The following is a 14,196-nucleotide window of genomic DNA, read 5'->3' as shown; positions in this document are numbered from 1 at the left end:
GAGTGTCCCTCCAGGGCACTGCTGAATGTGGTCAGGACTCTGGGTGACCTGCCCTGCCCTTAGAGTCAATGGCCGGTGCCCTGCATGCAATAATTATAGATCCTATTCGAACTGATGGATGTTTTTAAAACCCACAGCGGAGACACAGTAGAGACTGATAGCTGTCCCCCAATTTTTAGCTACGTACGTGGTAGCTACAAACACAATTTCCCAAAGTCCCTTGCAGCTGGGTGTGGCCCTGTGACCCAGGTTCTTTCCTGGGTAGAGTTCTCAAGCTTCAGAGAGGGACACGCCTTTCCTGTACCTTTCCGCCTGGAGTGTGGACACGGTACCCAACCACCTAGGACCATGGTAGAGCAGCAAGACAGTAGAAGCCTGCGTCGCTTGTTGACTCCACAGAACGGAGTCCTCATCCTCGCGCTAGAAGATCCACTTCCATACTGCCATGTAAGAGAGAAATAAACCTCTATCTTGTTTAAGTCACCATTATTTTTGGTCTCCGTCACAGGCAGCGTAACTTACAGGCTGTGTGCAGCATAGAACAGCAGATCTGAGTCGTTGCAACAGAGGCCGTATGGCCCACAAAGCCTAAAATAGTAAAGGGCCATCTGGCCCTTTATAATGGAAGTTTGCTGACCTCTTGTCTAAGTGATGAGACATACAATCTACTCTGAGCCTGGAAACCGGGATTCCCACCCTGGGAAATACTACCTCTAGTAGGGGACTGTGTGTGTGTGTGTGTGTGTGTGTGTGTGTGTGTGTGTGTGTATTTGTTTGTACAAGATTCGTGCAGGGCTAGCTAGCCTGGATCTCTTTGCTGGGGTGACTTGTGGGGAAACTGGGTTGGAGTCAGTTGGCCATCACTTTTCCCAAAAATGTCGGCTTCACCAAAGCCAAATATTTCCTCTGCACCTGGTGACAGCCCAGAAGTTTCCAAACCAGATGTCCAAACCTAAGGCTCTAATCACACATGCTCCCCTGAGACAGACAGCCGCCCTGCCTGTGTTCTTCCTGTTCTCTCCACTCTCCAGATGTCATAGATTCCCAGGACTTTAAATAGCATCACTGGTGACTTCCAAATCTTTATCTTCAGCTCAAACCCCAGACGCCCCCCCAACCATGAGACAATCACTTGGATGATGACAAATAGAGGAGTCTCAAAACCTTAAAACAGGCCACTGTGACTCCTACGGCCCCCGCCTACACCACTACCATCAGATTGGTCAACTGTATACTACTAGATTCCCGAGTCTGACCGGCCCTTCCCGTAGCCGCTCTCCTAACTGCTCCCCCTGCACCTGCCACCACTGCTGCCCCCTCCAGTGGACTACAGACCACCCCCTGTGTAAGTCAATTCATATCGCTCCTCATTTAAAATCCTCCAAAGAGATTCCATAAATAACATCCAGAGACACCTTACCCAGGCCCAGAAAATCCAACAATGATGGGGCCCCCACCCACTAAGCAGTCTCAACTCCCTCTCTGCTCTACCTTTACTACGCTCCAGCCACACATGCCAGGCTGGCTTCTGCCTCAGGGCCTTTGCACTTGCTGTTCCCTCTGCCTGGAGTGCTCTAACCCAGAACTTTGCAAGGCTGTCTCTACATCATTCAGGACTCTACACATGCCACCTCCTCAGACAGGTCCTCCTTGACCTGCCTGGCCAAAGTAGCACCATTGAACCTCACCCTGGCTTTATTTCTTCCTAGCACCCTTCAACACCTGGGACTATCCCGCTTGTGTGTGTCATTATCTGTGTCCATACTCTGGAATCCAAACTCCTGAGGGCAGGCGGTGTGTCTTCTTCACTTCCCCAGTACCTAGGACAATGTTCACTGCAGAGGCTCAAAAAAAATGCTCGACTGTGCCCACTAGAGTCTCTCGGCCTGCAGCCCTCCCGATGATGCTCTGTAATGCTGGGCTTTCTGCAACTGTATTTCCCAGATTCCCTCCAGAGCTGGCTTCCTCAAGTTCTGCCCAAGAGAGGTCTGGGCAGAAGGTAGACAGAAAGAGGGGGAAGGGACTCACCGCACTTTGGGCTGCTGGAACCCCTCTAACAGCAGCGGCTCAGGCTCCAGTGCATTCTACACCCTCAGCACAAGGTACCGTGCCTCTCTTGTGGTGTAGGTACAGCCGCACATGGCCTGTCCCTCCAAGCTCCTGTTGGGTTCTGGTAATGTCCCTTCTCTTTCTGTGCCCCGGTCCTAGAGGTGGGAGCTTTGTGCAGACACGAATATCTTGGGGCCTCAACTGTCCACATTTGTGCTTTCAGCCTTCAACCAGCTGCACACCCAATCCCCTGTGTTAAATCCTCTCTTTGGAATTCCTAGCTTGGTTTCCATAGCTCAACCAGGCCCTGGGGAACTGAATGATCCCCCCCCGCCCTGCCGCCCCTGGCAGCAGACTAGGGTCTCTTGATTCCTAGTCCTCTCATATCCTTAGGAATTTTTCCTGATGAACAGATAATTCTCTACATCTATGCTTAGAAAGCCCTGTCTTATGATTCCAACTATATGACAATCTGGGAAAGGCAATACTATGGAGAAAGTAAAAAAAAAAAAAATAATAATAATAATCATTGGTTTCCAAGGATTGTGTCGGGGGATGAACACAAGAGGAATTTTAGGATAGTGAAAACAGTCTATGATACTATAATGATGAACTCAGGTCATTACGCTTTGTCCAAACCCACAGAAGGTGCAACAAACACCAAGAGTGACCCCCAGTGTAAACTATGCACATTGAGTGATTATGCTGTGTCAATATAGGCTCATCAGTTGTAACAAACGGACCACTGTGGTGGGGAATGTGGATGCCAGGGGAAGGTATGCGTGTGTGGGGGCAAGGAAGTACACAGGAAATGTCTCTATCTTTCCCTCAATTTTGCTAGGAACCTAAAACTGCATTAAAAAAATAAAGTCTGGTTTAAAAAACAAACAAACAAACAAACAAAGCCCTGTCTCAGGGCAGAAGAGGGCTTAAGCATGCTGCTCCAGGAACTAAAATCCATCCGGGGTGTTTTAACGAGCTGTGAATTTCTGCCTTGACGATTCTGAGATTCATTGATGTTAAGCTGTGATGGCTATGAAAGTCTCAATTCAAAGAGTGGATAAATGTCAGGTTCCCAGATTCTGAGCTTCTAGGATGAAAAGTGTGGGCTTTGACAGATGCTTTGGTATGAGATCCTGTAACAGGCATCAGGATGCAAACGCTCTTTGTGGCCAAGCAGGGTACCATAAGCAGTGAAGCAGGCAAGGTGTGAGGGGTCCAGATGCCACATGCTGAGGAATGGGCACGTGGGAGGGAACGCCCATTAGCAGGAGGTAAGCCTTCCTCAGCTCCAGAAAGCTACTGCTCCTTGGGATTGTGGGCTCAGCGATCGAGATCTCACGATTTTCAAGGGAAGCCAAAAAACCTCCCTTTTGAGGTGAAATCTGCCCAGTTTTAAATGTTGGTAACCCACATGATTAGAAGACCCCAGTAACTCTATGGAGACCAAACACGCTCCTGGCCAGTCAGACTGTGGCTGTGGAGAGCCAGGCTGCCATTTCTGGTATGTGGCTTCATGGTTAAGAAGGTACGCACCGCATCCAGTCGTCTGGAATCACAGCTGCGTTGTGCTTATTAGCCGTGTGACCGACCTGTAGCAGCTAAGTCAAGTTCCCTGTGCCCTAGCTGGAGCGGCTGTGAAATGGTCACCATAATAGCCCCTGTGCCTCTAAGGGCTACGACGAGGACTCAGACATGGGACGCAGAGCCCAAACTGGTAGAACAGCCGACAGGGCCCGGCCCTCTGCCTCTCCCTGACCTTGCCCTTCCCCTAGTCTTCCCCTGCCTTCCTCAGCAACGGGTCTCATGCCCTAAGTGTTCTTCCGCCAACATCCCAAGTAGGACCCCACTTCAGAGCCTTTGCACTCACTGCTCCTGTAGACAGTGCAGGGGCCCCACTCTTCTCCACTCCCCATCTCTGCCTGAAGTCCCCCTTTCCCTGAAGCCTCCACGACCACCCTCTTTGGAGCTGCCGCACACACACACACAAGCCTCCCCACCCACTCTGTTTCTCTCCACAGCACTTACTATCTTCTAACGTTCTATACTTTTTATATATTTTACTTAAATATCTAAGTCTCTGTCTTCTCTATAATAGAACCTCCACAAAGGCAGGGATTCTTGTTCATCATGTTTACTGCTCTGCTCTCAGCTCCCAGAATAGTGCCTGCGTCTGGAAGGTATTCAATACGTCATTGTTGAATGAATGAATAAATAAATAACAGCCCCTACCTCATAAGGATCCGATGCGATTGTCCATACAAAGCGCTTACAGGGCCTGGTCCACCGTGAGTGCTGCTTTAATGATGGCCATTATGGTCATTCAGGTTCTATTCTTGAAGGTTCTTAGTTGCCAAGCTTCTATGAGTTAACACACGTAAAGCGCCTTAGAACGGGGCTTGGCACAGAGTAAATGCTCAATAAATGGCAGCTATCATTATAATTAGGCTTCTATTTTCAAAGGAGCTTTGGTGCCAAACTTCTATGAATTAGCACGTCCCTTCTCAGAGCGAGAGCCAAGGTTTCGACAGAGCTGTAAGGAGCTGGCCCTCTGCTCCCCTCTGCCCTCATCCTTCCAGCCCTGCCCTGACAGGTGGCAGGCTCCTGCCTCCTCCCACCCAAGTGCACAGCCCCCTCGCTCCCTCTGGTCTCTGTCACCTCCTCAGGGAGGGCTATACTATTTAAAATGGCAACCGCCTTCCAGAAGCGTTCTCCCTTCTCTGCTTTATTCTTCTCCACGGCATCTACCACCACCCAGCATTCCCTCCAGCTTGATTACTATCTGTCTCTACCAGTGGCCCTGCCCACTGCGCCCCCCCCCCCCCCGCCTCGGCCCCATGTAAGCTCCAGGAGAACAAGGATTTTATGTTACTCACTGCTAAATTCCCAATGCTCGGCATACAGCAGGGACCCAGAAGATACTGCTTAAATGAATTAATGGATCACAATCCCTTCCTCACAGAGTTATTCTAAGGACCTGATGATCTCATGCAAATAAAATGCAGCACTCTGGAAGTGCTGGGGAAATGGCAGCTGTAATTATAATTAAGGTTCTATTTTTGTAAGTTCCTAGATACACAACTTCTATGAGTCAATATATATAAAGCTCTTGGACTGGCACTTGGCACCCGGGAAGCACAGCTCTGATTATAATTAAAGTCCTCTTTGTAAAGGTTCTCAGGCAGTGGCAGAGAACATCGACTGTCCTCCACAAACCGTTTTCTGCTTTCTGGGCACTGGCTAGACCTGCCTTTCCCAGACTCCCTTGCAGGGAGCTGTGGTCATGTGACGAATTTCTCGGCAAAGGAACGTAACTAGGAGCAGGCTGTGCTACTTGCAGGCAGGGGGGGGGGCCTGTCCGAGATCACGTGTACCTCTCCAGGCTCACCTTCCTCTTCCACCGGCAGGGCCCAGGCCTCGGCCACTCAGCCATGACCATGTGGACGACAGCAGGCTTAAGGGATGGCCTGGGTCCCCAAATCACTACATGGAGAAGGGTCGCCCACCTACTGGAAACACCCACCCTGGACTCTATTACATGAGTGCGAAACCGTTGTGTTGTACGTCATCGGGTCTATGAGTTAAATATACGGAAGCCACCTGAACATAAGCCCTTAGTAAATGTTAATGGTCTTGGCAACAGTGATCTTAAGCTTCCCCCAGGGAGGAGCCAGGGGAGGGGGGAGGGATAAATGCCCCAGGCCCGCGCCTCGCACACTCAAGCGTTTACACACATGCATGCACGCACACACACCAAACACGCTGGACCGACACACACAGAATTTGGCTTTTATTCTGGCCTTCACACATCTACTGCTAAGACGACACAGATCGGCGGTACCCCGTCCCACATGACCACTGCGACCACCCCAATTTCCTCAGCCCCCTCCTCCCACCCCACCCCTTTAGCCAAGCTCCCTGGGTGGGGGGCTCTGCCTACACCTCGCCCCGGGCATGCAGCATGAAGTGCCCGTGCAGCTCCCCGAGGTCGTCGAAGGAATCCTCACACTCCGTACAGTGATAGGTGCCCTCCTCCTCCTCCTCCTCCTCCTCCTCCTCCTCCCTCCCAGCTGGTCGACCCTCCCCAGCCCGAGGCGGCTCCTCCTCTTCCTCCCCGAGGGCCCTGCCTTCAGGGGCTGGAGCTTCCCGGGGGGCTGTAGCAGGGCAGCAGAGCCGGCAAGGTGGGGTGCCTGGTGGGGCCTCCCCAAGGGGTGAGCGGCCACAGAGCTGGCAGGGCTGGGCTGGGGGGCCCGGGGGCTGGGCTGCACGGGGGGCCCGGCGGGACGGGCCCCCCCGGCCCCCCCCCAGGCGTTGCTTCACCTTGTAGCCAGGGTCATATTCAGGATCGTCAGTGGCCTCCTCCTCCTCCTCCTCCTCATCTTCTTCCTCTTCGGAGTCTGGCTCTGAGAGAGTGTATTCAGAGTCAGAGGAATGCTCAGGGCCTGTAGAGGGATGGACAGGGAGAGTCAGAGGCATCTGAGGACAGGGCTGTGCCCCTCCCGGGGCCCCATTCAGACTCGCCACAGTAGGGAGGGGACAGCCAGGACACAACCCTGCCCTTCCCCATGGAAGAATCCCTGTCACATGGAACACGGCCTGGCACACGGCAGACACTCAGTGTCTGTGTATTAAGCAGATGAATGTCTTGCAAGAACTGCATCTCCAGGGTTTAAGAAGGACAAAGTAACAGTAATAAAAACAGTACCAGTAACAGCATCCACTGCTACTTTAAGAGCCCTGTTCTTCTATATTAACCTGCCGAATCCTTACAACAACCCTTTGAGGGACGTACTGTTGTCATCCCTAAGTGACAAACGGGAAACTGAGCTACAGGGCAGTTAGGCGACTCACTCGCCTCCAATCACACAGCTCTAACAGGGAAAGCTAAATACGGGCGGTGGCCTACACCAGATCATTTTAGGAAGACCAACACCTGAACAGGGTTCAAGCAAATTAAAACACATACATATATGATATGTGTGATAAATGTGTGTGTGTGTGTGTGTGTGCAGTTGAGTGAATGAAAATATTGATTTGCAAGTACAGATATATTGCTGTGATTTCATGAGCATACAGAACACGTCTAGGACAAGTTTAGGTTAAAAAAGGAAAAAGATTTGAAGCCGCCATACAGGAAAGGGTGACACCAGTGCATGCAGAGCCTGGGTCTGGGAGGAGGGAGTCCCCACCACAGCGGCAGCGGTCTGCCAAAAGCATCCCCTAGGACCGCAACAGCCTTGCCCTGTGTCCATCCCGGCCCCTCTTCCTCACTTTCCTCCAGCAGCCCAGAAGGGTCCTGTGAGAACTGAGTCAGCCACACTGGGCTCCTCGGGGCTCCTCCACCCCGCAGGCACACACCTGCCTCAGGGCCTTTGCTACCTTTTTTACAGATAGACAAGGCTTGCTCCCTCCCCTCGCCAGGTCTGCTCAAGTGTCACCTTCTCAGTTTCACCCTGGTCACACTGTCTAAACAGCAATCCTTCCCCCTACGCACTTAACCGCTTTGTTCTCCTCCACTTACTGTAGGTGACATCTACTCATGTGTTTACTGCCTGTCCCCCAAAGCAGGGACTTTGGTTCATTGCTGCATCCTGAGCATCCAGGACACCTTCTCTGTGCCTGGCGTTCATTCAATTTGTCAAACCTTTTCTGAGGCTTTTCACATGTGCTCTTCCCTCTGCTGGGAATGGCCTAGCCAGGTTTTCCACATCATTCTTTAGGACCCTGTAGGAAGCCTCCCTCCTCAGTGAGACTGTCCCAGGTGTCCTAGGCAGCCAGTCACTTTCTTTTGCCCTCTGGCTGTCCTCACCCAGCCCTGAGGGCTGTGCCGGTACAAAGTCCTTTCCCACCAGAACTGAGGGCGGGCAGGCCGGGTCTGACTCGCTGCTGGGTCCCCGGCATCACCCAGCTTAGAAGAATGGGTTATAAATGTTGGCCTAATGTCCCTCCCTGCAGCTCTCTCTCTTGTTTCTGCCTCTGTCCTGCTTTCCCTCTGCCGTTTAACATATGTTTCCTGAGGCCTCAGCATGGGCTGGTCCCTCTGCCTGGAAGGCTGTTTCCCACTCTGGCCACCTGGCGACCTCCTATTCATCCTTCAGGACCTGAACAGGTTCTGTCGTCTATGGCGGTGGCTCCCTCCACCCTGGCCCTTGTGACTGTCCTAGAGGCTGTAGCCATCTGGGCCCCAAAAGGTCTCCCCCATCAGACTGGGAACCCCTTGAGGGCAGATCTGACTCATCTTGGGGTCCCCAACACTGCCCAGCCCAGGACGTGTGGGTCGAGTGAACAAGGGGGGCCCGAGGCCCTGATCTCCCCCATCGCTCAAGGCCTTTGGCTCTGCTCTTCCCCCACCTGGTGAACTTTTCTTCTCTAAGAGCAAACCCCTGCTCCTCTTTAAGGTCCCAGCTCACACATCACCTCCTCTGTGAGGTCCTCCATGCCTCCTCAGGTGGTTAGCGTCTCTTGTCTGGAAACTTCTGCCCCTGCCCCCCTCTCCAAACCCCAACATATCCTGACCACGTGGATAGTGACCTGGAGACTCCAGGAAGGCAGGACCTGGGTCTGACCCATCTCCATGTCCCCAGCAACGCTGCATCCCCAGTCAGCCTCAGAAGATACTCGCTGAATGGCGGCCAAACATGGAGGCAACCCCTCTGGCCTTCACCCCTCTTTCTCCTCCTACCACTGACGTCACACCACCCACCCTCCAGAGGCTTCAATGCCCACTATGACTTCACGCAGCTGGCCTGTGAGAGGCAGTCAGGTGGTCGTCCACGGCTACCAGGTCTTTCATGTCCACTGTGACTTTCAGGGTCACAAGCCCTTTTGTACCTACCATGCCTTCTCCACCTACGAGACCCTCAAAGCCCAGCACGTCTCCAGCATCCACTGGACCCTCGATGTCCCCCGCGCCTCCCAAGCCTCCCGCCTCCTTGAAGACCACCAAATCGGCAAAGCCCAACAGTGCTTCAGTGCCCACCAAGCCATCAACAGCCCCTAACTCGGTCACAAGCCCAAGCAGTTCTAGGTCTCCCAAGGGGGCAAGTACGAAGACAGCTGCTTCTAAACAGTCCAGCAGCAAGTCCCGAGCCCGCAATGGGACAAGAACACCCAGCAAAGCCAGCACCGACACCAGGGCGAGGAAGGCCAGCACCGACACCAGGGCGAGAAAGGCCAGCACCGACACCAGGGCGAGGAAGGCCAGCACCGACACCAGGGCCAGGAAGGCCAGCACCGACACCAGGGCGAGAAAGGCCAGCACCGACACCAGGGCCAGGAAGGCCAGCACCGACACCAGGGCCAGCAAGGCCAGCACCGACACCAGGGCCAGCAAGGTCAGTGGGGGAAGACTCCACCAGCGGAGGGGCACACACAGCCGGGGCAGAACTCCCAGAAGAAGGGGAAGCCGCAGCTCCAAGAGGTCACCCAGCAGAGCCAGCACTACCAGCAGGATGAGAACTCATGGTGCCACCCCAAGTGTGCCCAACAGGATGAGAACTCCTACTTCCCAGAAAAAACAGAGTGGGGGCAAGAGTCGCAGCCGGCCTAGAAACAACAACCGAGAAAGAAATAACAGCCAGCTTAGAAGTGTGAGCAGAGAGAAGAGTTACAGCCTACCAGGAGCCTCAGGCATGGGGAAGAGTTCTGGGCTGGCTATCACCCCAAGTAGGGCAAAGAGTTACAGCCCCACTGGAACTCCCTTCAAGGAGAGAGGTTCCAGCCAGTCTCCATCAACATCAAGGAGGGTAAAGAGTTATAGTCAGATGGTCACCCCTGGCAGGGAATGGAGTTACAGCCCAAGTGAAGTATCTAGCAGGCTCAAGAGTTACAACCAGGATACTGCACCCAGCAGGATCCAGGGTCACAGCCGGTCTAGCACCCCCGGCAGGACCCAGAGTCACAGCCGGTCTGGCACCCCCGGCAGGAACCAGAGTCAGAGCCAGTCTAGCACCCCCAGCAGGACCCGAAGTGAGAGCCCGTCTAGCACCCCCAGCAGGACCCGAAGTGAGAGCGGGTCTAGAATGCCCAGAAGGGCAAGAAGTCATAGTATGGTGAGAAGTCACAGTTGGAAGAGAAGCCACAGTAGAGCAAGAAGTCGTACCCGGAAAGGAACTCCCAGTCAGATGAGAAGACACAGCCAATCTAGAATCCACAGCAAGGGGGGAAACTATAACCAATATAGAATGCCCAGAAGGGAGAGCAGCCCCAGCCAGGAGAGAGATCACAGACGATCGAGAACACTCAGCCAGGAGAGAAGTCATAGCCCATCTGGAACCTCCCACAAAGAAAGAGATCACAGCCGATCTAGAACTTCCAGCAGTGAAAGGGAGCACAGCCGAACCAGAACCCCCAGAAAAGAGAGAAACCGCAGCCAACTCAGAACCCCTAGAAATGAGAGAGATCACAGCCAATTCAGAACCTTCAGAAAAGAAAGAGATTGCAGCCAATCCAGAGAGGAGAGAGATCACAGCCTATCTAGAACCTCTAGCAAGAGAGGTCACAGCCAATCTAGAACCCCCAGCAAGGAGAGAGACCACAGCCGATCTAGAACCCCCAGCAAGGAAAGAGACCACAGCCGATCTAGAACCCCCAGCAAGGAAAGAGACCACAGCCGATCTAGAACCCCTAATAAGAAGAGCAATCCTAGCCAACCTACAAGCCCCAAAAGTCTCAGCCAGAAGGATTCCACTAGCAGGGCACAGAGTCCCAGTCAGAACAGAACACCTAGCAAGACAAGGTGCCCTTCCCCCTCCAGATTTCTCAGTGGAGCCCCAATTCCAAACCAGGATGATATTCAAGGTAATGCCGCCATCTCTAAGGCTGCCTCACCTGGAGAGAGGTCCTCATCGTCTTCTTCCAAGCTGGCATAGCCCCCAGTCTCAGCTGGCTCACGGGTCTCTGTCATGGCCAGGGGAGGAGACAGGAGACAGGAGCAGAGGAGCAGCTAGGCAGTGTCCCTCCCCGGCCAGCTCTCCACAGCCACACCTCAGCTACAAGTTCTCCAATGCAGGATGTCAGCAAAGAGAGCGGGATGCTGGACGGGGGAAGGAAAGGCTTGTGGTGACTCAATAAATTTTTACATAGCACCTGCCTCTCGGGGCCCAACTGTGTGCTCAGTGCTGGGGGAAAGGAAAAGATAGCCCCAGCTCCTCTGTAGATCTTAATTTCCCCATCTGGGCAACAAAGCCGTCTGTGGTTCTTGTTCAGCGGGATGGGGAAAGGTAACATTCCAAATATTTAGCAGCGGGTACTAGCAGGGGCACCAATCAGAACTGAGAGTGGAACAGGGGCCTATCCAGGAATTAACGCTTTGGTTGCTGGACTGTGGGAAAGTCTGGGGGCTGGGAGAGGGTCCAAAGTGGCAGTTGGGGGTAGGGATTATTTGACGTGGTGGTGATATACTAATCAGCCTAGAGGTATTTCAATATTTAAACAAGCGGTACGGCCGCCCTAGTTCGCGTCAGCCCTAGTTCTATCCCTTGGCAAGATGGTGTCCAGGTCTGAACCCTAAGTCTGCCACATTCTAGCTGTGTAGTTTCAAGCAAAGGACCTAATCTCTCTAGCCTGTTTCCTTCTCGGTACAAAAGGAGCTTCCAGGGCTTAACTCATGCAGGCCTTATAACTATGTTGAGACAGACTGTCTCCTTTGTACAGATGAGGAAACTGAGGCACAGAGAGGGTTAACAAGTAGCTTAAGGTCACACCAACTGGGTGATGGGTGGACTAGGATTTGAAGCCATGTTATTCTACCTCTCATAAATGGCCCCTCAGCTGAAATTTCTTTTTGAAGATTCAGTAGGGCTCATTCGATATAAACCACTGGTATGTGGCAGTTACCGCAGTAACAGTGGCTGTTAATACTCCCACTCATAACCCTTTCTATACACCCCAGCCATTCCAGACTTATCATCTCTCACTGTGCACACCAGGACTTTTCACATCTGTGGGTCTCAGCAAATCCTGCCACTGCTGCCTAGAATGTCCTCCTTCCCCACCGTCTACCTAGAGAACTCCTACTCGTTCTCCAAAGCCCACCTCAAACACAAGAACCTCTGTACTTCCTCCCAGCCCCAACACCACCTCCACCTCTTCCAAGCCTTCTCTGAGTCCTTTCCTTCCTATCCCTCTTCACCGTACCTACACACACACACACACACACACACACACACACACACAGCAGTTCTTTTGTCTTCCACTGTAATCTTTGGCAGTAAAGAGCTAGGAAGAGCAAGTCAGCGAAAGGACTGGCAACCTCAGCTACGCCTCTTTATGCCAAGGCCCGTGCTGGGTACTGGGTATACAGTGACGGGAAATACACAATCCCTTCAAAGCCTGTAAGTCAAGTTTAATGCTGGGGACCGGAAAAAAAAAAAAAAAAAAAAAAGACTAAAAGTGAAGCCTGGAGGAGGCTGAGGCATGGGAGGGCTGGTATCAGTGGTAAAGGAGCTTTTTAAAGACACCCCTGAATCTGGGCTTTAAGGACAGAAGATTCATAACTGGCAGAGAAGAGTTCTTATAATACCCTATTGCCTGTAGGGTCCCATTTAACTGAGGAGTTCTACTTTAAGCCAGGATAATTTGCCAAATTAAGTAAATAAAAGCAGACAATGCTAGGTTAAATGTGAATTTCAGATAAACAACAGAAAATTATTTAATATACATAGGTTCCAAGCAGTATTTGGGATAAACATTCCTAAAAGATTATTTATCTGAAATTCAAATTTTAAGTGGATGTTCTATGTTACCTGGCAACCACACACTACAATCAGGACTACCCAGGAGATTACCTGGAGACGCTGCTCACCAGTCCAGCCTACCCTCCCCCAAGCCCACATCACACAAGGACCCTTCCAGCGTACTCCAGATGTTAGGTGGAAGCATTCTTTGGTGCAGTCCCATTCCTATAAGGACTATGGTGGCCATACTGGCTTCCACAATTTTAAAGGGTTATAAATGACACTCCCTCGCTACCACAGGGAAAACACAGTGCCAGACCCCACTACATTCTGAACCTACAGCAACCAACTCCCAAGATGCCCTGTGAGAACATAAAAGGCACCCGTTCCCACAATGGAAGGGCAAAGAGGCCAGAGCAAAACCTTACAACAGACAATAAGGACCAGTTCCCACAATGCCCTGCGGCAATTCTTCCCAGGATGCCTTGGGCCTATAATGACCGCCTTTCAAGGTGCTCTGCGTCGAAGCACTCCAAGCGTCCAAGATGCTGAGCGGAAGGTGTGTGACAAAAGGGGCCGGTTTCCCAAAAGGAGCTACAATAATCCTTCCCAGAATGCACCAGGCCCATAACGACTAGCAGGCCGACTCCCACAGTGCCTTAGGGCGGGGCGTCCCATTTCCCCAGGATGCCCCAGGGCTGCACGGAGCCGTGTTGGGGGAGAAAAGGGAGCCTGGGTCTCGCCCTCCGGCCATGATGGGCCAAGACCGCTGCCAGCTCGCCCCGGTGATGGGAGCCGTAACTCCCATCATGCAGCGGTGCCGTAGCGCCCGCTTCCCAGCATGCCCCGCGCACCCCTATCCCTATCCCGGACACTCACCGGCACTAGCTGCCCCCGCTCTGACTCGGCGGCGGCGGCGGCACGCCCGAGCTCTGCGCGTGCGCTGCAAGTCGGGTAGGAGGGTGTACAAGCGGCGTGAAGCGCCTAGGGCGCTTGCGCGGCGAGGTGGACCATTCCCATTGCACAGTGGGGAGAGGGGCTCTCCGAGTCGGGCCATCGACTAGGCCCGCGCAGGGGCTTCCGGACTTTGCCCCTTGCTGTCCAGGTTTACTTGGTACAGTCCGCAGCTAGACGGAACTAGAAACTGCGAGGCTTGCGCGTGCGTGAGCAAGCAGGAACGCGCCTTACAGAAAATGGGATGAGCTAGGGGTTGGGGGCGCCAACTAGGCTTGGATCTTGGATTTGAGGCTTATTTGCATAACCTTAGCGCGGGACAATGGGAGCCCTACGGCGCTGAAGGGGTGATTTGCATATTCCCCGGAGAGGCTGTACTCCCGAACGTCGTGATTAGCATGTAGGGGGAGAGGGGTGGCGGGGGGCGCGCCTGAGCAAAGCGCATGCGCTTACGGATTGCGGACTAGCGAGTGGCCTTGTTTTAGTTGGCGTCAGTTTGCATCCGGAGAGGGGGCGC

General features: G+C 53.0%; 2 protein-coding genes across 3 annotated transcripts; one reads left to right on the top strand and one right to left on the bottom strand.

Moving 5' to 3' along the window:
- Positions 1-5,756: 5,756 nt before the first annotated feature.
- ZNF428 (zinc finger protein 428) lies at positions 5,757-10,959 on the bottom strand. 2 transcript variants are annotated; one of them, XM_049620978.1, is made up of 2 exons: positions 8,581-8,715; positions 5,757-6,491 (listed from the first exon to the last, which is right to left on the bottom strand). In XM_049620978.1, exons 1-2 carry the CDS (start codon positions 8,642-8,644, stop codon positions 5,986-5,988), a joined length of 570 nt encoding a protein of 189 aa, XP_049476935.1. In that variant the 5' UTR covers positions 8,645-8,715; the 3' UTR covers positions 5,757-5,985. The 2 variants fall into 2 exon arrangements, with proteins under 2 accessions (XP_049476935.1, XP_049476934.1); XM_049620977.1 differs by lacking the exon at positions 8,581-8,715 and adding an exon at positions 10,879-10,959 and having other exon boundaries at positions 5,759-6,491.
- On the top strand, positions 8,768-11,140 carry SRRM5 (serine/arginine repetitive matrix 5). The gene is given in 2 exon segments (XM_049620948.1): positions 8,768-8,830; positions 8,832-11,140. Coding segments are annotated over 2 exon segments (2,151 nt in total). The 3' UTR covers positions 10,920-11,140.
- The last annotated feature ends 3,056 nt before the right edge of the window (positions 11,141-14,196 follow it).

This window comes from Panthera uncia, assembly GCF_023721935.1.
Source record: "Panthera uncia isolate 11264 chromosome E2 unlocalized genomic scaffold, Puncia_PCG_1.0 HiC_scaffold_19, whole genome shotgun sequence".
NCBI classification, from domain to species: domain Eukaryota; kingdom Metazoa; phylum Chordata; class Mammalia; order Carnivora; family Felidae; genus Panthera; species Panthera uncia.
The sequence above is the reverse complement of the archived record's forward strand: the minus strand, read 5'-3'. Positions and strand labels throughout refer to the sequence as shown.

What these genes read in the sequence shown, in the direction of transcription:
- ZNF428 (XM_049620977.1), bottom strand. Translation starts at nt 10,954, where the DNA reads ATGACAGAGACCCGTGAGCCAGCTGAGACTGGGGGCTATGCCAGCTTG. An exon ending in CGATGAGGACCTCTCTCCAG is followed by an intron (nt 6,492 to 10,878) that starts GTGAGGCAGCCT and finishes ATCCCTCTACAG; the next exon opens with GCCCTGAGCATTCCTCTGAC.